The sequence below is a fragment of the Equus przewalskii genome, chromosome 1 (assembly GCF_037783145.1).
Source record: "Equus przewalskii isolate Varuska chromosome 1, EquPr2, whole genome shotgun sequence".
Lineage (NCBI taxonomy): Eukaryota > Metazoa > Chordata > Mammalia > Perissodactyla > Equidae > Equus > Equus przewalskii.
In genome coordinates, this window is record NC_091831.1 from 131,671,705 (window position 1) to 131,691,892 (window position 20,188).

The 20,188-nt window shown below is 35.3% G+C and overlaps 1 protein-coding gene across 10 annotated transcripts in view; it reads left to right on the top strand.

Moving 5' to 3' along the window:
* Positions 1-20,188, top strand: part of ICE2 (interactor of little elongation complex ELL subunit 2) — a 65,418-nt gene that overhangs the window by 16,788 nt on the left and 28,442 nt on the right. For 4 of the 10 annotated variants that reach the window (XM_070578585.1, XM_070578553.1, XM_070578549.1 and 1 more), the window contains exons 6-12: positions 4,898-5,035; positions 6,108-6,224; positions 6,397-6,556; positions 7,478-7,659; positions 12,346-12,387; positions 14,047-15,040; positions 15,773-15,948. In XM_070578585.1, the coding sequence (XP_070434686.1) occupies positions 4,898-5,035; positions 6,108-6,224; positions 6,397-6,556; positions 7,478-7,659; positions 12,346-12,387; positions 14,047-15,040; positions 15,773-15,948 (1,809 nt within the window). The remainder of the gene's footprint in view (positions 1-4,897; positions 5,036-6,107; positions 6,225-6,396; positions 6,557-7,477; positions 7,660-12,345; positions 12,388-14,046; positions 15,041-15,772; positions 15,949-20,188) is intronic. The other 6 variants (XM_008513579.2, XM_008513582.2, XM_070578551.1 and 3 more) reach the window with 2 other exon arrangements.

The following is a 20,188-nucleotide window of genomic DNA, read 5'->3' on the forward strand; positions in this document are numbered from 1 at the left end:
AACTTTGTTCTTTTTTTAAAATTGTTTTGGCTGTTATCAGTCCTTTACATTTCCCTGTAAGATTTTGGAATCAGCTTGTCAATTTCTACAAAAAAACTAGATGGGATTTTAATTGGGATTGCTTTGAATCTATAGAACTTGTATTTTACAAATACCTCTTAAAATAGTGTTTAACTAGATTACTTTTTTTCTTTTTAAATGAAATCTGACCATCTCTTATCTTTTCATTAGAAAGTTTAATAGTTCATGGTAATTGATGTATATGGACTTGTTTGTAATTTCTGTTTTTCTAAACTTCTTTCTTCTTTTACTTCTTTTGAGAGAATTGATGTTTTTTCCCCCCTTCTTTTTCCCCTCTATTGATTTGGAATTGATACATTGTTTTTCTGTTCTCTTAGTGGTTACTCTGGAATTTTTACAATGAATTTTTTCCCTCACTGAATTGCTTTATCATCAATATGTGGGTCAATTTCTTGAGTCTGTTCTGTTTTATTAATCTGTATGTCTACAGAGACTGTGTGGAGAATTTTGACTCACATCACATCCCTGCTGATTGATATTGTTGTTTTAATGCTGTCTCTTTTGTAACCCTACCTACATTATTTTATATGGACAATGTTTGTTTTCATTTATCTACAAATTTTGACAGTTTTTTGGCTTTCCATTTCTTCTCAAATCTACATTCTGAGATCCTCTTCATTATTCTTGAAATGTTATGTTCTAAATGTTCCTTTGATGAAGGTGTCTTGGTGATGAACAATCTCCTTTTTTGTTTATGTGGAAATATTTTTGTTTTGTTCTCATTCTAATAAAATAGCTTCATTCCATACATAATTCTAAGTTGACAGTTTGTTTTATTTCTCAATGTTTGAAAGTATAATTTGACTTTTTCTGGCTCGTGTTATTGTTATTGAAAAGTGTGTTGTCTGTTATTTCTTTTAGGGAATTGGTCTTTTCTGTCTGACCACTCTTTAGTGTTTTACAGTTTCATTACAATGTGGGGTTTTTTTTTTTCTTTTTTTAAAGAAATTCTACTTGGTTCTTGTGTTTCTTGTATCTGTAGATTCATATCCTTCATCAGTTCTGGAAAATTCTCAGTTGTTTTCAGTTATTGCTTCTCCTTCGTTTTCTCAACTCTATCTCTTTAGGATTCCCAGATTTCGTAAGTTAGACCTCAGTCTGTCTTCCATTTCTCTCTTTCTTTTTTTTTTTTTGGTGAGGAAGATCAGCCCTGAGCTAACATCTATGCCAGTCTTCCTCTATTTTGTAAGTGGGACGCTGCCACAGCATGGCTTGTTGAGAGTTCTGTAAATCTGCACCTGGGATCCAAACCTGCAAATCCTGGGCTGCCAAAGTGGAGCACATGAACTTAACCACTAAGCCACTGGGCTAGCCCCTCTCTCTTTTTTTTTTATTGTGGTAAAATGTATGTAACGTAAAGTTTACCATGTTAACCATTTTTAAGGAAAGTGCAATGGCATTAGATACATTCACAAAGTTGTTTGTGAATGTATTTCCACCATCCATGCACAGAATTTTCTCATCTTCCCAAACTGAACCTCAGTACTCATTAAATAATAACTCATTCCCTCCTCCCCCTAGTCTCTGGCAACCACCATTCTACTTTTTCTCTCCATGAATTTTGACTTCTGTAGGTACCTCATATAAGTGGAGTCATACAATAGTTGTCCTTTTGTGATTGGCTTATTTCGCTTACCAAAATGTCTTCAAGGTTCAACCATGTTGTAGCGTGTCAGAATTTCCTTCCCTTGTTTTAAAATTTATTTTTAATTGTGCTAAAATACACATAATATAAAATTTACCATCTTGACCATTTTTAAGTGTGTATTTTGTTGGTATTAAGTACATTCATATTGTTGTGCACCCAATCTCCATAAATCTTCTCATCCTGCAAAACTGAGACTCTGTACCCATTTCTGAACTGTTTCTACTTACAACACTTCTGACACCAAATATATGGGGTTTTTCTCCCCTACACCAACCAGTTCTCCAACTCTCCAGGCAGTGGGCCTAGGGTTCCTATAACTCTCTCCTCTGGTTCAATAATTTGCCAGAACAGCTTGCAAAAATCAGGAAAGTGCTTTACTTACTATTTCCAGTTTATTAGAAAGGCTACAACTCAGGAACAGCCAAATGAGAGAGATGCATAGGACAAGGTATGGGAGAAGGGGCACAGAGCTTCCATGCCGTCTCCAGGCACAGCACCCTTGCACCTCCATGTGTTCAACAACCCAGAATCTCTCTGAACTCTGTTGTTTAGGGGTTTGTATGAAGATTTCTTTTCTTAGGCATGGTTGATTAAAGCATTGTATCTTGATGATTAACTCCATCTCCAGCTCCTCTCCCCTCCCCAGAGGTGGGGGAGTAGGACTAGAAGTTCTAACCTTGTAATCATGCCTTGGTCTTTCTGGCAACCATCCCCCATCATTAAGCTATCTAGGGGCCACCAGTCATCTCATTAACATACAAAAGACACTGTTATCCCTCAAGATACGGAAGGTTTTAGGAGCTGTGTGTTAAGAGCCAGGGACAAAGACCAAATATATGTTTCTTATTGCATCACACCCATTAAACAGTAACTCCCAATTCCTCCCTCCTCCCAGCTCATGGCAACCATTCTGTTTTCTGCCTCTGAATTTGTCTACTCTAGGGACCCTCATTTAAGTACAGTCATATAGTGTTTATCTTTTTGTGACTGGTTTATTTTACTTAGCATAATGTCTTCAAGATTCATTCATGTTGTAGCATGTGTCTGAATTTCTTTTTTAAGGCTGAATAAATATTCCATTGTATGTATATGGACGTTTTGTTTATCCGTCCATCCGTTGGTGGACACTTGCGTTGCTTCTACCTTTTGGCTGTTGTAAATGGTGCTGCTATGAACATAGATGTACAAACACGTATTCAAATCTCTGCTTTTCAAGGCTTAAATGTAGGATTCTCATGTTCAGCTCCCTCCCTGATCTTAGAACTGGTTGAGGCATTTGCCTTCAAGCCGCCTCGTCTTTCATGTGTTTTCTTACTGTTCACTGCTTCTATTCCTCCCCGCTCTAGGTGTTAGGGTTTATGTGTTTGTTTATGGTCCTTGGAGATTCTCCTTGCTTTTTACTAAGTTCAGCAATGCATAAAAATTGTTAGTTGTAATTTATCCAGGATCTAGTATTATTTGGATAGGTTTGGTCTTCAAGGTACCTACTCTACCATACTGCCAGAAGTAGTATCTGTTACATTTTTAGATTTCAAACATGTGTGATACCATATTTTTCCTTTCTGGCACAAAATAAAATTTAGGGAGTATAGTGATTTAAATTTCAAGATATTTTGAGTGTTAAACAACATTTGGGGGATGAGTGATGGGGAACAGCCTGAATCACTTAACCTTTGTTGTTCACTCAGCTGTTTTTCAAAGACAAATAAATTGCTGGTTAAAAACCTTTTTTATTAAGTACATCAAATAATGATCCTTTAGTTGCTTAATACCTACCAGTTGTGAAATACCTTTAATAATACATAACATATCTGGTATAAGTGTAAAACTGTGTTAGATTTTCCTTTGATTCTTTCTCTTGCTGTAATTGCTGAACTAAGTGAAACTCAGTTAAAAGCACTGGAACATTCAGCAGAATTTTACCAAGACACGTGTGCCAATAAATATCTAACCAGACGAGTCTCTATGTCACATAGTTCTTATAGATTGCTTCACTTTGCATGTTCAGTCTTAATAATGACTACCACGAGACGAGAATGTTGCGGGTGAAGGTTAACTAATATCGTAAATGAGGAGCAAAAATATTGTGCAAATCTGAGTTTTCAGTTGACTGGGGTTTTTAAAAACAGAGCTTTTCCATGTTGACCCACATCTGCCTTAGTTGCAAGTAATATCCTGAATTAAATATCAAGATCAGTACTGAAAAGCGTGGATGGAGGGCAAGAATGTGGAAGATAGTGGGAAGTAGGGATGAAAGAAGAGGATTTGAAACTATGAATGAAAAGATATGTTGGAGTGGTTATTGATCTGTAACGACACATCTTATAAATGTCAGAAGGGGAAGAGGATAGAGATAGATTATAAAGATATGCTTATTGCTAACAGCTTTTGTAATGTAAAATATATTCGAAAGGCTTCATATTAGACTTCATTGACAGAAGAAAAAATGCGTATCTTAGAAGATAGTGTATGTGTGTGTTAGTTATAACCCCCCACCCGAAACTGCTGTGCTTCTTTGAGTTGTTTACATGTTATCACAAGTGGCATGTGTTCTGCTTGAGTAAAGCTATGAATTTTATTTCCTTCCTGATTATATTTCCTGGGAAGTCATTAATATTTTGAAAACAGTTTGGAGAGAAGAAAATGCTAAATACTCCATCATTTGAATTATTTATAACATTCTCATTTATTTTTTAGATTTTAGATTAGAAGAACCTGTAAGATAACTACTTTGTTAATTCATTGTTACTTGGGAATCTTTTTAGGATATTAAACTTATTTATTTCTAATCATTCATGTAACTGCTTTTTTTGCAGTCAAGTGTACTGAAATTTTCATGTGGCTTTATTTCTTCGACAGTTTCTTAAATAGCATAGAAAATATGATACGTCTTGCCTATTTAATTTTAAATTTTAATCCGATTGCTAATTTTAGTATAAGTAAATATCAATATTTTAAGAAATTAGGTTAAAAGAATTGTTTTGAAAAAGAAAAGATTAAATCAATTAAGGAATTACAATATACCTGGATTGTTAAAATTTTGATTAATGAAATGAGGCTAATGTTTGAAATGAATAATTATTAATCACATGTAACTAAATTGTTTTTGTTGCATTACTAGAAAAGTATGATACAGATTAATTTCTCTTTTAATTTTTTATTTCCTAGCAAATCTTAAGAGCTTGCGTTGAACAAGTGAAAAAGTATCCAGAATTCTATACTCTCCATGAAGTCACCAGCTTAATGGGATTCTTCCCATTCAGGATAGAGATGGGATTAAAGTTAGAAAAAACTCTTCTTGCCTTGGTAAAGTTTACCATATGAAAGTATAAGCTTATTTTTGTCTGAAATATCATTTATATTTCACATAGGCAGTATTTATGTTTCAATTTTGGACAATAAGGGGATATAACTTTTAAACTATGAAGTACAAATATGCCCCTTTCTTTTTATTTAATGGATACCAATACTTGATATTTTTTTAAAATGTCACTGCAATCTTGCGCCATATAATGACATTTCGGTCAACGATGGATCCCATATATGATGGTGGTCCCATAAGATTAGTACTGTATGGCATAGGTGTGTAGTAGGCTATGCTATCTAGGTTTGTGTAATACACTCTATGATGTTCGCACAACAACGAAGTCACCTAACGACGCATTTCTCGGAATGTATCCCTGTTATTAAGCAACGTGTAACTGTACCAACTTTCCTTCTTTCTTTTTTTTTTTTTCAGATTTTATTTTTTCCTTTTTTTCCCCAAAGCCCCCTGGTACATAGTTGTGTATTCTTCGTTGTGGGTCCTTCTAGTTGTGGCATGTGGGACGCTGCCTCAGCGTGGTTTGATGAGCAGTGCCATGTCCGCGCCCAGGATCCAAACCAACGAAACACTGGGCCGCCTGCACTGGAGCGCACGAACTTAACCACTCGGCCACAGGGCCAGCCCCCCAACTTTATTTCTTGATTTTCTTTTCTTAGTTCCCGTCTTTCTTAATGTTCCTGAATATAAGCAGGAAGCCCTTTTTCTTTTAAGTGATTTTACTCAGAATCGTATTTGAAGTGTGTGTAGAGAGGATATTTTAAAGTTTCTGCTATACCGTGTTAGGATTTGTACCTCATAAAATGAGGAGTTAGAATTTAAAGTGCAGAGAAAATTCCATGACACTCCTGTCTTGGACCCTCTTAAAAAAAAATCTGTATGGTGATTGGCAGGCCAAAACATGAAAGTCTTGATTTAAGGCAGCTCTAAATTTGATATTTACATTTAGTAGAATGAATTTTAAGTTAAAAGTTTCATATAATGAAAGGATACTTTTCTTACAGGAAAAATATATCAAGATTTTTCCAATAAAAGATTCATTTTTTTCTTATTTAGGGCAGTGTAAAGTATGTGAAAACAGTATTTCCATCAATGCCTGCAAAGTTGCAGCTCTCAAAAGATAACATATCTACCACTGAAACAGCAGAACAAACAGCTGCAGCTATGCATTATGTAAGTAGAAAGGTGGTTTTGGATCTTCCAAGTAATCTTCTGTACCTCCAAGGGTCCAGATAACCTAATTGTTCTAAAGTCCCCTCCCTGAATCTCTCCCTTCTTTTCATTACTTTATCAAAGAAACTGCCAATAAATATAATCAAGTAACAAGTTATATGTTGTTTTTCAGGATATTAGTAAAGATCCAAATGCAGAGAAGCTTGTTTCAAGATATCACCCTCAGATAGCTCTAACTAGTCAATCGTTATTTACCTTATTAAATAATCATGGACCAAACTACAAGGAACAGTGGGAAATTCCAGTGTGTATTCAACTCATACCTGTTGCAGGTTTGTGATATGCCATGTCAAATAATGCTCTCAAAAGAGTTGGAACAGCTCCCTTTCAGCCGTCTAAACATAGGTGGTCATTTGTCAGATACAAAAATCTAAGTTTTGGTTTAAAGAGGATATAAATTTGACATTTATATTCAGTAGAACTTTTTAGATATGCCGTGCTACTATAGAATTGATCATTGTAATTGAGCTATTAGATCTACAGAATGTGTAGTGGTGTTGAGGGGTGAGAGGTAGGTAGAGAAGCAACTGTGGTTTAGGGTGGCCAAAAATACATGAAATAATAAGGTGCTTCTGACTTTTATTGAAATGAAAAGAATGCAGTACTAGACAACCTCAGATGGCTGAGCTTCCAGGACTTATTTACTTGTCTGTTATTGGAATTCAGAATTAAAATAGGTATATACTTATAAGCATAGCATAGTCTCTCTTTGAACAGTAAAATCAATATTTGCACATAAATTCCTTTGTACGAAAGATTATTACCCTTCTATTTTGGTTTATATTTAACAATTTTTTCATATTTTCCAGAATTAATATTATGTTAACAACATAATTATCGTAAATGAAAAACTATGTCTCATGAAACATGCTAAAAATTTCATCACTTTTTGAAAGTATAAATCTATAGGAACAGAGTAATAGTGACAGTGAAAGTATAACAATAGAAAGCAGAGAATCCTTTAAAAAAAGTTGTTAGCATATTTTTCTTGCCAGATTCTCTTGCTCTTAGATCTCCAAGGGACTTTAAAGATCTTCTGATTCAAGGGTGGCAAATATGGAGACACGTGCTGCCGCCTTTCTATCCTGTGTCTCTTTGTTTACTGATTCTTTTATCATAGTCCTGTTTTTGTTGTTGTTTTTAATATAACTACTAGAAACTAATCACCTCTTTTCTTCTGTTTCTGTTTTAAGGTTCAAAACCAGTTAAAGTAATTTATATTAATTCACCACTTCCCCAAAAGAAAATGACAATGAGAGAGAGAAATCAAATTTTCCATGAAGTTCCATTAAAATTCATGATGTCTAAAAACACATCTGTTCCAGTCTCTGCAGTATTTATGGACAAACCAGAAGATTATATATCTGAAATGGATGTATGTAATGCTGTCTTTGTTTTCTTAGGGGAATGTACTTATTCTTTTGAAGCATGAAGTTTTATTGCAAGTTTTTTGATGTAGAAGATAAAAATAGAGGGTTTAGGTTGAAACTTAAAATTGAATCCCAGGTTGAGCTAGACTTTAGGCAACTAATTTAACCTCCCTCAGCCTCAGTTTCCTTTTTTTATAAAAGAAAGGTGATAAAACCTACTTCACAAGACTGTTATAAGGATTAAGTTTGATATTATATGTAAAATGCTAAGTGGAGTCTTTAGTATTATGTATATACTAAAAACGCAGTGATGGTGGTAATCCTTTTGGTGGTTTTATTTAATTGGTCTCGTTCATATTCAAGAGTTTTTATGTGTGAAAGGTAACAGATGAGTTTGGCGCAAGAAATATTTGGCCATATTATTAATTCTTTTCAGTATACTTAGTAGCTTTGTGATGTAGGCAACCTACATAATCTCGCTGTGTCTAGTTTGCTCATCTGTAAAATGAGTATCATGATCTTACCTAATGCATGGGATTTTCTGGGACTAAGTGAGTTAATACATGTAAAGCATTTAGAACAATGCTTGGCACTCCATAAATACTAGCTTTTGTTATTTCTGTATTTTAAAATATTTTCCATGATCATTAAGGTGAGACATTCTGTTTTTATGCAAAACTTTATTCATTCATTCCACAAATATTTATTGAGCAGAGACTGTTCTATGCACTGAGGATACAGCGGTGAATTTAAAAAGTCTTTTTTCTCTTGGAGCTTACAGTACTGGCAGAGGGCACAGATAATTAATAAAACAGTACCAAAAAAGCAAGTAGTGGTAAATGCTATGCAGAAAACTACAGAAGGTTAAGGGGAACAAGATGAGAATGAGACTGTTTTAGATTGATGATCAAGATGGCTTTTCCAAGGACAGGAATATGAACAGAGACTTGAATAAAGTGAGAGAGCAAACAAAATTAGAAAATAAAATGGAAAAATGTTTTTCTTATTTATACCTGAGAGTATATACTATTTTAAGGATATTGACTTTTTGTGTTTCATATTTGTTTATATGTTTTTCTCTGTTTGCCATTTGCCTTTAATATTTTTGTGATGTATATGTCATAAAGCACTCCCAACTTAAGTTTTCTTTTTTAATATTTTTTAAATCTACCTAAAACTTACAGTGCTGTGAGGTGAATGTCAGGGAGTAACAGGTGCTGTGAAGTAACATGAAGTAGGTTAAGGAGGATGAAAAGTGACAGAGTCACTTCTTTCACTAATGGCAGACTAGGTAATTTGGACCTTCCCCATTACTGATGACAACTAAAAACGCTGGACAAAATATAAAAATTTATTTCTTAGAATCATCAAAGAGCTAACAAAATAGGAATTGCAGGACTGAGATACCGGAGAAGAATAGAATCCAGGGAGGTAAGTCTATCTAGGGTCATTTTTGCCCTGGATGGTATTTGCCAGTTCTGAAGAGAAAACAGCAGATGAAGTGTTGTTTTGGCAGCATCACAGGACGAGAGGAACAAAAGTCAGAGTTCAGTTTTCCACCAAGGACTTAGACCACTGCAAGGCTTCACCCCAGGAGTGGGGGTGAACCAGAAATAAATCAGCTTTCTCAGAGATTGTAGCCTGAGTTTTCAGGTCTTGAACTTGGATTCAGATGCTTTTGGATTGCTAGTGCTTCTAGGCACTTAGCAAAAGCAAATGAAATCTTGAGAGAAACAATGTCATTTTCAGCCTCAAATTATTCCTACAAATAACTTTTAAAAGATAGCATCCAGAAAACATTTAAAATTAATTAGAGACAGGAGGAGACTAGATACTGTGAACAAGAACCATCAGAAACAATGACCAAAGAAATTGGCTCACAGAAATGGATCCTAGAATTATCAGTCACAAATGTTAGCCAACTCTGTTTAATTATACAGCATTCAAGGAAATTAAAGCCATGCTTGAAAGTTTCAGTGAGGAACTAGAAACTTTTCAAAGAGATAAAAGATAAGAAATATGCAGAATAGGGCAAGAGATAGAGAGGATATAGTGAGAATGTCTGACATATGTGTAATTGCACCTAGAAAGATGGTGTAAAAGAGATAATGGGACCAAACCATACTTGGAGACAAAGAAAAAACTAAAAGCCACCAGAGAAACAAAAGGCACATACCTATACAGAACTGAGAGTTAGATTTGCAAATAACTTCTCAGCAACAACAATGGAAGCCAGAAGACTTTGGAACAATATATTGTGCTGAGAGAAAATAACCTCTTACTAAAATTCTCTAACCAGTGAAAATATCCTTAAATACCAAAAAATTAAATAAAGATGTTTTCAGATAAAAACTGAGTTTGCTGCCAGCAGACCATCTCTCGTGGGTGTTCTTCAGGCACAAGGAAAATAATCCCAGAGAGAAAGAGGATGGTGAAAGATGCAAGAAGGAACCAGGAGTAACAAAAGTGAAAATAATGTGGATAGGCTTTAATTTGTAGGTGAGTGCAGGGAACTTGAGAGAGTTCTGAGATGACCGGGCCCTAAGAACTCTAGAAACTAACCAGCCAAAATCCCTTTCAAGGCAAAAGCCTTCACTCAGGAAAAATCACTGGTGGTAGAGTCCATATTGAGCAGAACAAGGACATGAAAGGTGAAGAAAAGACAAGTTTTCAGATACTTGTGAGAGAGGGGGAATAGAGGAAGCAGATCTCAGGATGTACTAAAGATTTTATATGCACACACATACATGCCTCCATCCATGCATACTTTGTGGTACCAATGAAGCGTGAGCTGAGAGCCATGAAGCTAAAAAGCTGCCCTGGCGTGCCCACACACAGGATTATCCTTCCACAGGAGCAGGAAAACCCATGTCAGTTAAACATGAGCAACAGAAGCAGATTGATGGAAGCTCTTACAAAGATATTAGAAGAAAAGGAGATAATTGCTATAACATTTCTATAGTCAAGTGAAGAAAGATGTGCCCATAAAACAGATGAAAACTAATGTGCTCATCCTTTGCCCTAGAGATCTCACGTCTAGAAATGTAGCTCAGAAGTATGTTAGGAAGAGAACAAAATGTATGTCCAAGGTATTCATTGCAGCTCTATTTGTAGTAGCAGAAGATTGGAAACAATCCACATGTCCCTAACAGGGTATTGATTAAATAAACTGTATATCCTCAATAGCATACTGTGCAGCTTTTAAAAGGAATGAGGGAATTCTAGATATGCAACTGCCCAGTAATATCCAAGATATATTGTTAAGCGAAAAAGGCAAGGAAGAGAACATTTTGTGTAATATGCTAATTTTTTATTTATGGAAGGGGAAGATACAAACATGCACATACGTACACGTATTTGTTCATATTTAAAAAGAAAATACCCCACACAATGAAGAATAAACCTGAAATTAATGAAACTGGTTAACTGCGGGGGAGGGATGGAATGAATTGGAGGAGGCAGCAATGTCAACTAGATTTCTCTGGATGTACTTTATAGTTTTGAACCATATAAATGTTTTACATGTGTATAAAACATTTAAAAAACATTATAAAAGCCAAATCAAAGCTGAAATGAAACAAATGAATCCTGTGTATATCGAGTTAGTGGTTTAGCCACTCAAAGAATTATTATTTGAATGATTAGAAACTTAGAAATTTGTACATCACTAAAGATTTATATCCTAAGTTCAAAAAGAACTGCCAGAAAATCTTAAACTGCATTAGTAACCATATTGTTAGTAATGATTTTGCTATTGTTATTTTGAATGCATTAGATAATAGGATAAAGCAAATAAGTAATTATATTAGGAACCAAGAATTTTAGCATGAGAGACACAAATGCAAATCAAAGAAGTAAAAACCCTATAATAATATTGGAATTGTATTAAAAAGATACCAGAACCAATGTGAAGGGTTTCCCATTGGCCGGAGATTCAGGGGATAGAGAATGTGTTAAATGACATCTTAGGGATGCAGAAGTTAAAATCCAGAATGTGGAGATTTTTACAGGATAACTAATCCGGTTTCTTCTACAATTATCTGGTGGATGTAGAAGTTGGCAGAGGTAAGGGGGAAAGTCTTTAGCAAATTAAACAAAATTGAAAGACATGTCAACCAAATGCAGTGTAGGAATCTTGGTTGGATCCTGATTCTAATAAACAATTGTAAAAAGACGTTTTTCAGACTGGGAAATTTTTACACTGATTAGGTATGGCATTAAGGAATTATTAATTTTTATTGATGTAACTAATGATATATTTTATAGAAGAATCCTTTTACAGCTATAAAGTATTTACCGATAAATGATATTTTTAATTTTGAATTTGTTCTTTTGGGGGTGAGAGCATTGTTTTTCAATTCCTTAGTTTTGGATTTTGCATTTATTAAATTTCTTCATTTTTTTATGATTATGTTTTCCTGTTTCTTGAAAAGGCTATGAATTATACTTCTTATTTTTAATGTCTAGTGTTTTAATTTTTGTTGCTTTGTAAGTATTCTATAATTATTTTAATTTCTTCTTTTATCTAACAATTTGGAGTGGTTTTTAATTTCTGAGTCCTTGGGTTTATTGTTGTTTATTTGCATTTTTCTTAATGATTTCTAATTTTATTTCCTTCTAAACAGAGAGTAAGACCTTAGCAGATTCTGCTTTGTGCTATATTGATGTTATCTTTGTATATTAATTTATAGTCCGTCTTTGGAAATGCCCCTTGGATTCTTGGGAGGGAAAACGTATATCTTTGTAGTCTATATGTATGTTTTCAGTCATTCATATATATTTATTTCAATCATTTAGTAGTATTCATACTTTCTATATCCCTGTTTATTTTTACTTAGAGACAGTGTATTGTTGAACAAGATCATTCCAGATCTTGGACTGCAATTATGTTTCTGTAAAATTTTCCTTTTGTTTTTCAATTTTGACCACTGTTTTGATGTTGTTATTTGGCATGTCACAATTCATTATCTGTTCATCATGGATTTCATCTTTTTTCAACATTGGATTCCCTTTTCTATCTGTTGCTTTTTGTGTTGAATTCTGCTTTGTTCTAACACTTAATGTTGCTATTCCTTCTCTCTCTGTTTCTCGATGTCAGGTCTCTCTCTCTCTCTCTTTTTTTTTGGTGAGGAAGATTGGCCCTGAACTAACATCTGTGCCCATCTTCCTCTGTTTTGTTTGTGGGACACCGCCACAGCATGGCTTGATGAGAGATGTGTAGGTCTGCATTGGGGATCTGAACCCATGAACCCCGGGTCACCAAAGCAGAGCACGATAACTTAACCACTATGCCACTGGGCCGGCCCCCCATGGTTTTGGTTTTAACCTTTTTGTGTAAGAATGCCTCATGTAAACAGCATATAGTTCAGTTTTATTTTTTCGCTAAATCTGGTAGTCTTATTTTAGTAAGAGCTACCATTACTGAGAAGCTGCTTAACTATATGCCAGGGACTATGCCAAGAAACTTTCTATATGTGATTTCTTATTTAATCCTTAGAACAAATCCAAGAAGATGACCTTATTATCACTGTTTTAGAGATGAGGAAATTGAGGTTTAGAGAGTTTAGATAACTTACACAGGTTGATCTTTCTTACTCACTACCTGATTGCTGTCAGAATATTTCTTTCTCAATCCTAACCTGTAAGACCTAGTGGGTCTGTACAGCCCACACCCAGATTTATCTCAGTGCTCTGCCAGATTGAAGAGGTCTGCTGCTGCTTGGGGAGAGGACAGTTTATTCCTGAATAAATTAAAGCTGTCTGGAGTTCTTCCGTTACCAAAACAGTACCTGAAGAACTACAACCTCAACGGCTTCGTGTCCCAGAATACAATAAAACCACTCCTGTCCATTTCTCCTCATTTTACTGAGAGTTGATTTCCCTAAGTAGATGTAGAAAATAAGTCACCGATTGATGTTAGGGCTACACCAGAGCCTGGCGACACTTCCCCGACTGCTTTAGAAAGCAGCTTCCTCTCAGTGCCAAAGGGGCTCTCCCCCTCGTCAGCTCAGTTCGGGTGTCTTGGCAAGAGTATGTGCAGTGGGTATGGAAAATCCACTGCCTTTCTGTCTGGCCCAATACTTCTTTATGGTCCTGTTTTTTGATGAGTGGAAATTCCTCTTGGGATGTGATAGTTCACAAATATTCTCCATTTCACATGCTGTTACAAGTTGGCAAATTTGTCTGTGTTTCTTCAGTGTTTCAGTGGGAAGGTAAGGTTAAATAAATTAGTTGCTAGTAGTTTATTATTATCTTAGGCAATAACCTTTCAGAGTCGTTACACTTTTCTTTCTACTTTTAAAGAACATGTATGTGAGGCGTAGTGACATTAAGAGATAGATGAGGGGTGGCTTGCAATTTTTTCTAATAGTTTACTAATATATTTTCTTAAGATGTCTTATGAAGTTAATGAGTGCCGAAAAATTGAGACCCTTGAAAATTTGGATCTGGATTTTGATGATGATGTTACAGAACTTGAAACTTTTGGAGTAACCACCACGAAACCATCGAAGTCACCAAGTCCAGCAAGCACTTCCACAGTAGCCAATAAGATAGATACTCCCACAGCCCCCAGCACAGCAGCCACCTCTGTGGCATCAAATGCACCAGACATTTCGGCTCATTCTAGAAGTTTATCTCAGATTCTGATGGAACAGTTGCAGAAGGAGAAACAGCTGGTGACTGGTATGGATAGCGGGCCTGAAGAGTACAAAAATAAAGACGATCAGGGATTTGTACCATGTGGAGAAAATGTATCAAATTCTGACAAGTCTTTGATGCAAGATAGTGACTTGAAAATGCCAGATGACTTACGGTTAGAAAGTTCCACGGACATCGAAACCTCTAATCAAAGTGATATGGCTGTTGATGTGATGTATGCCAGTGAAAGCCTGAGTGCTCTAGAGAACACAGACAATTCAAAGGAAAAGACCGTGACGTCAGAAGCAGCTAGAACTGAAGATGAAGTTCTTTGCGATAGTGATACAGATGAAGACTGTTTAATCATTGATACAGAGTGTCAAAGTAATAGTAGTGGAAAAACAGCCAATGTGGGTTCTAATTTAAGTTCTAAACCCGCTAGCCCAAATTCTTCCTCAGGACAGGCTTCTGTAGGAAACCAGACTAATACTACTTGTAGTCCTGAAGAGTCGTGTGTTTTAAAAAAACCTATCAAACGAGTATATAAAAAATTTGATCCAGTTGGAGAAATTTTAAAAATGCAGGATGAACTCTTAAAGCCAATTTCCAGAAAAATACCTGAATTGCCCTTAATGAATTTAGAAAATTCTAAACACCCTCCTGTTTCCGAGCCACCCTCTGCTCCTTCAGATGCCTCTGGTTGGCCAAAATCTGTATGGCCTTCTGCGTTTCAGAAGCCAAAAGGACGTAAGTAAATATTTACGAAGAACTTGATATTGACTGTTTTGTCGATTCCTTATCCTTAGGTTTTTCTCCTTCATTACCTCACTTTCTCATTATTATAATCTGTTTTATAATCTTAAATAGTCATTGATATGTCATTTTTCAATCTACCGATCAGTATTTCAGCTTCTAAAACCATCTCTCTAAATACACACCCAAAGTTATATGGAGATTTATAACCTATGTAGCCTGTGTGTATCCAACATGTACAGTGGCTGCTAAGCTGTAGGTGATGTGCTTCACTGAACTGAGGAAGGGGAAGGGGATCAAACATAGTTAAACATTTCTTAATCTAAAGTTTTTTTCTTGGCGTTGGACTGCAATTTTATGCTTTTTCATTTTGTGAAACAGATATAAAGCTGCACCTCAGTTCTCTGTAGATTAGGAATAACATTATTTTTTCAAACTCTTTTCTTCTCACTTCATATGTTGTCTCACTAATTTATGCTTTGCCTAGGGTTAGTGAAGGTAGGAGTTAAAAGCAAGAGAACCTTAGAGCTTTGATTTCAGCTCTTGCTGCAGTTCCAGTAGAAATAAACAGAAATGGTAATAGTGTGATGGTCAACTTGGAGGAAGTAGAAAGTTAAAGTTGTAGAAGTTTAAAAATAGGTAATTGAATTGTTTTATCTTGGATTAGGATGCGTAAAGGGCCAATGTATTTTAAAATAAAAATGAGAAATGTAATTATTTTTAAAGGATTGCCATATGAACTTCAGGACTATGTTGAAGATACATCAGAATATATAGCTCCTCAGGAAGGAAATTTTGTTTACAAGTTATTTAGCCTGCAAGACCTGTTGTTACTTGTGCGATGCAGTGTCCAGAGGATAGAGACCAGACCACGTTCTAAAAAACGGAAGAAAATCAGAAGAGTAAGTTGTTACCTGGGGAGTTAGGATGTGGTAGAATAAGTAGATAATCAGCAAATATTTAATATGCCATAGTTATGAAATTTAATTTTAAATTGTTGATCACTCCTATAATAGTTTCTCCAGGTTGAGGGTTTTTTTAAATAAAATACCGACAACACTTTTAATAAGGGAAAGTGTTTGGTTAAATATAATAGTCATGAATGCTGATAACATTCTCCCATGGAATATACAAACTTTTTGAAAAATGGCACCATCATAGATTTGACCTGGCACATATGTTCCTGCTCTCTGTGTGAATTTGGCTTTCCATTGTGACATGTTTGCCCCTTTCACGCTTACCTTGGGGATCATCTTGACTCATTTTAGAAGTCCAAGTTATGAAAGGTGGGCTTTCACACACATTTGAAGAGTCTCCCCAGAGTTGTTAAACAACCAGATGTCTCCCTTTCTTTTTTCCCTTTTTTCCCTGTTGTTTCTTTTGGGCTTTGATATACTTTTCTCAGTTAAAAAAGTTTTTGCTACAATTTGAGTACATTAATCCCCCCTTATCTACCATTTCGCTTTCTGGGGTTTCAGTTACCCACGGTCAACCATGATCTAAAAATATTAAATGGAAAGTTCCAGAAATAAACAATTCATAAGTTTTAAATTGTGCATTGTTCTAAGTGGTGGGATGAAATGTCACTCCACCCTGCCTGGGATGTGACTCATCCCTTTGTTTAGCATATCCCTTTATATACACTACTTGCTCATTAGTCACTTAGTAGCCACCTTGGTTATCAGATTGATTGTCAAAGTACTGCAGTGTGTATGTTCAAGTAACCTTTATTTTACTTACTAATGGCCCCAAAGCACAGGAGTAGTGATGCTGGCAATTGGGATATGCCAAAGAGAAGCTGTAAAGTGCTTCCTTTAAGTGAAAAGGTGAAAGTTCTCAACTTAATAAGAAAAGAAAAAAATCAAATGCTGAGATTGCTAAGATCTACGGTAACTTTTATTGCAGTATATTGTTATAATTGTTCTATTTTATTATTAGTTATTGTTAATCTCTTACTGTGCCTAATTTGTAAATTAAACTTTATCATAGGTAAGTATGTATGTACAGGAAAAAACCTAGTATACAGGGTATTTGGTACTATCCGCAGTTTCAGGCATCTGCTGGGGGTCTTGGAACATATCCCCCTGAATAAGGGGGGACTACTGTAATTGGTTCTTTCAATGGTTTGCCATATTCGATGTTTGAAGTTCTCTTTCAGATTAGTTTGATTAGTGTGTGTGACCACTGAATTCTGCTAAATAAAGAGCAGCTTCTATGTTATAATTGATTATATAGGAACTAATGAAGTCTCTGACTTTTTCTTCAGAGGATTTTTTCTGTTGTGTACATTTGTCATGGTACACTTTTTTTTCCTCTCAGTTTGGTGTCTCTGTCTCTTCCTGTCTAACCTACCACCCAATAAGAATCTTCAGTGACCACTTTAGAATATCAGTGTGCTTTGGGCCAGGGATCAGAAGACTCAAGAATGTTCCAGCATTGACCTTTGTGGATCAAGCCCCTGACTACTACTTATCATGTTAGAAGTAACTGAAAGAAAAAGAAAAAGAAGTGCTAACATTTCTAAACTGCTAATAACAGCAGCGTGAGGGTCTCTCATGACAAAATGCTTAAGTCTAACCCCTCAGGATCTAGGATATATGCTTGGTCCACCAGAATCCAATGGTCTTGATGGATCTTTTGCTTAATGATACTTTTATCCTTTGTTAAATAGAAGGAAGATTGTGAATAAGTTACTAAATTCTTAATTCTCGTAATTTGGTTTTCATCACTGCTTTAGACTTGAAATATTGGAAACCAAATGGCTTTGAATTAAATGTATGGGGGAGTGTTTTTTATAACAGAAAGTCAAGGAGTGACAAAATACTATAGCTTTGATATTGGTCTCCTCCTAAATAAATACTAATATTTTCTGTATTAAAAGATTTTACTTTATTTGCTGATTTTTTCCTTCCTCATCTATATTTAACTGGGATTGATTGAATGGCCATAGCATGAACATCTTGAATACATGTAGTGTCAGTGCTATGGATTGTATTTTCAAGGTTTTCTTTCTTTAATTCTTACTTGCTATCTCTCTCATTTATTTAGTGGCTAACTCATTTCTTTGACTTTCTACCCTGTGGGTCCATATGACTTTGTATTGATCTGCCAGTTTACAGCATTTAGAAATTATTGATGGCCAGTATCTTTTTTTTTTTTTCCTCTTGAGGAAGATTAGCCCTGAGCTAGCTGCTGCCAGCCCTCCTCTTTTCGCTGAGGAAGACTGGCCCTTAGCTAACATCCATGCCCATCTTCCTCCACTTTATATGTGAGACACCTACCACAGCATGGCTTGCCAAGTGGTGCCATGTCCACACCCGGGATCCGAACCAGCAAACCCTGCACCGTTGAAGCGGAATGTGCAAACTTAACTGCTGCGGCACCAGGCCGGCCCTGATGGCCAGTATCTCTTAAGGAAGAATAGCATAGGGATATTTTGGATACTGATTTAATTCTTGAGACAGTCTGTTAAGGCCATTGTCATTCACTTGACTAAAGCAAAATTTGTAAATGTCAAGACATTGCCTTATAGGAGAGAATTCAGTCTTCATCAAGATATATCAAAACAGTTGAGCACCAAAGAATATCTAAATTGGAGCCTTATATTTCTGATTGTGTCAAACCCAGAGTAAAATTTTCAATGAATGCTTATCATAGTGCACCTATCATTATATGTAATAGTTTAGTACTGGTTGTTTAAATGCCTTAGTAGAATATATTCCCCTTGGCATCATGTCCTTTTCATTTATTGTTTCTCCCAAATGTTTTGTACCATAGAAGCTCAATAAATAGGTATTGAATAAGTGAGAAAAATTGAGAGGTGAGGAAAGGAGGGTGTTGTTAAGAAAGGGAAATTAAGGGAAGTTGAGGCACTAGTTTGAGAAATTTTAAAGTGGTACTGTTTAATTAAATGAGAATGCATCCTCATTAATATTTCCTACTTAGAAACCAACTATTTAGATAAAGCTTTAAAATACTTAGAAGTCTCTTCAACCTCTGACGTCCAAGAAACTCATCTCTCCTTTATTTTTCTTTGGTTCTTCAATTATGTGTTATCATAGTTGAGATTTTAGTTTCCAATATCATTTTTCCTTCTCATCAAAACTCTGCTTAATAAGAGCTGCGTGTCAGAGGAGAACCTAAAACAGCAGCCAGTCTCACATGATAGAATGGAGGCAAGCAGGCTAATGTGGACCACAAGATGCAGCTGGAGCTTACTGAGTTCCACACATAATTATGAAATCCAGACCAAGTAACTTTAAGTGATTTGATATTATCTGTTATTGTCTGTCTCGATTAACTAAATTTCCTAAGAGCTGTATTCTAAAGTGATTCAAAAATTTAGATCCAGTTATTTTACAGTTTCTATTGGCATTCTAGGGCAGAAAAATGAACCTGAAGGTGTTTGACTATTAGGAAAGAATAGACTGTACCTAATGGGGTCAGTGACAGGATACTAGCTAGGAAATACCTATTTAGGAATGTATGTAAAAGTTAAAAGATTTCTATGAAAAATTGGAGGACAGAGAATCAAGAAAAGCTTTCACTTGGGGAGAACAGGAGCTACCAATCAAGGGTGAAAGGAAGTAGTAAATTTAATATTTGTAGTTTGAAAACTTTGTACTTAAAATTTCACTTTAATTTTGGCATACTAAGATAAAATATTCAGATTTTTCTTTCCCTTGACTTCCTGGAGATGGCAGTAGAATACATAGAGAAATTAAAACCAGATTGAGAACTTAGTTTTATAGATATAGCAGTATTATCAAAGAAAATCCCCCAAAGTATTTTGTTTTCAGAAATAGTAGTATTTTTTAATTTAAAAAATCTAGAAATAACTTTATTCATGATCCAAAAAGAGAATCTTCTTTATCATTTAGTCTTTTCCTAAGTCTGCTATAAACTTGCTGTGTGTCCTCAAGCAAGTTTCTTAACCCTTTGGGCCTTCCTTTATCTCTAGCTTCTATTTGCAACTATAAACAGCTGTAAATGCAGGCTACCAGTTGCTAAAGAATTATTGTACAATAAAATGCTTTTAGCGAATAAAATTATCCTAATCATAATTTAATTTTTCTTTTTTTAATTGAGAAGACACTGTAGGGGCCTTGCTACTCCAAGTTTGGCCCCTGGAACAACAGCTTG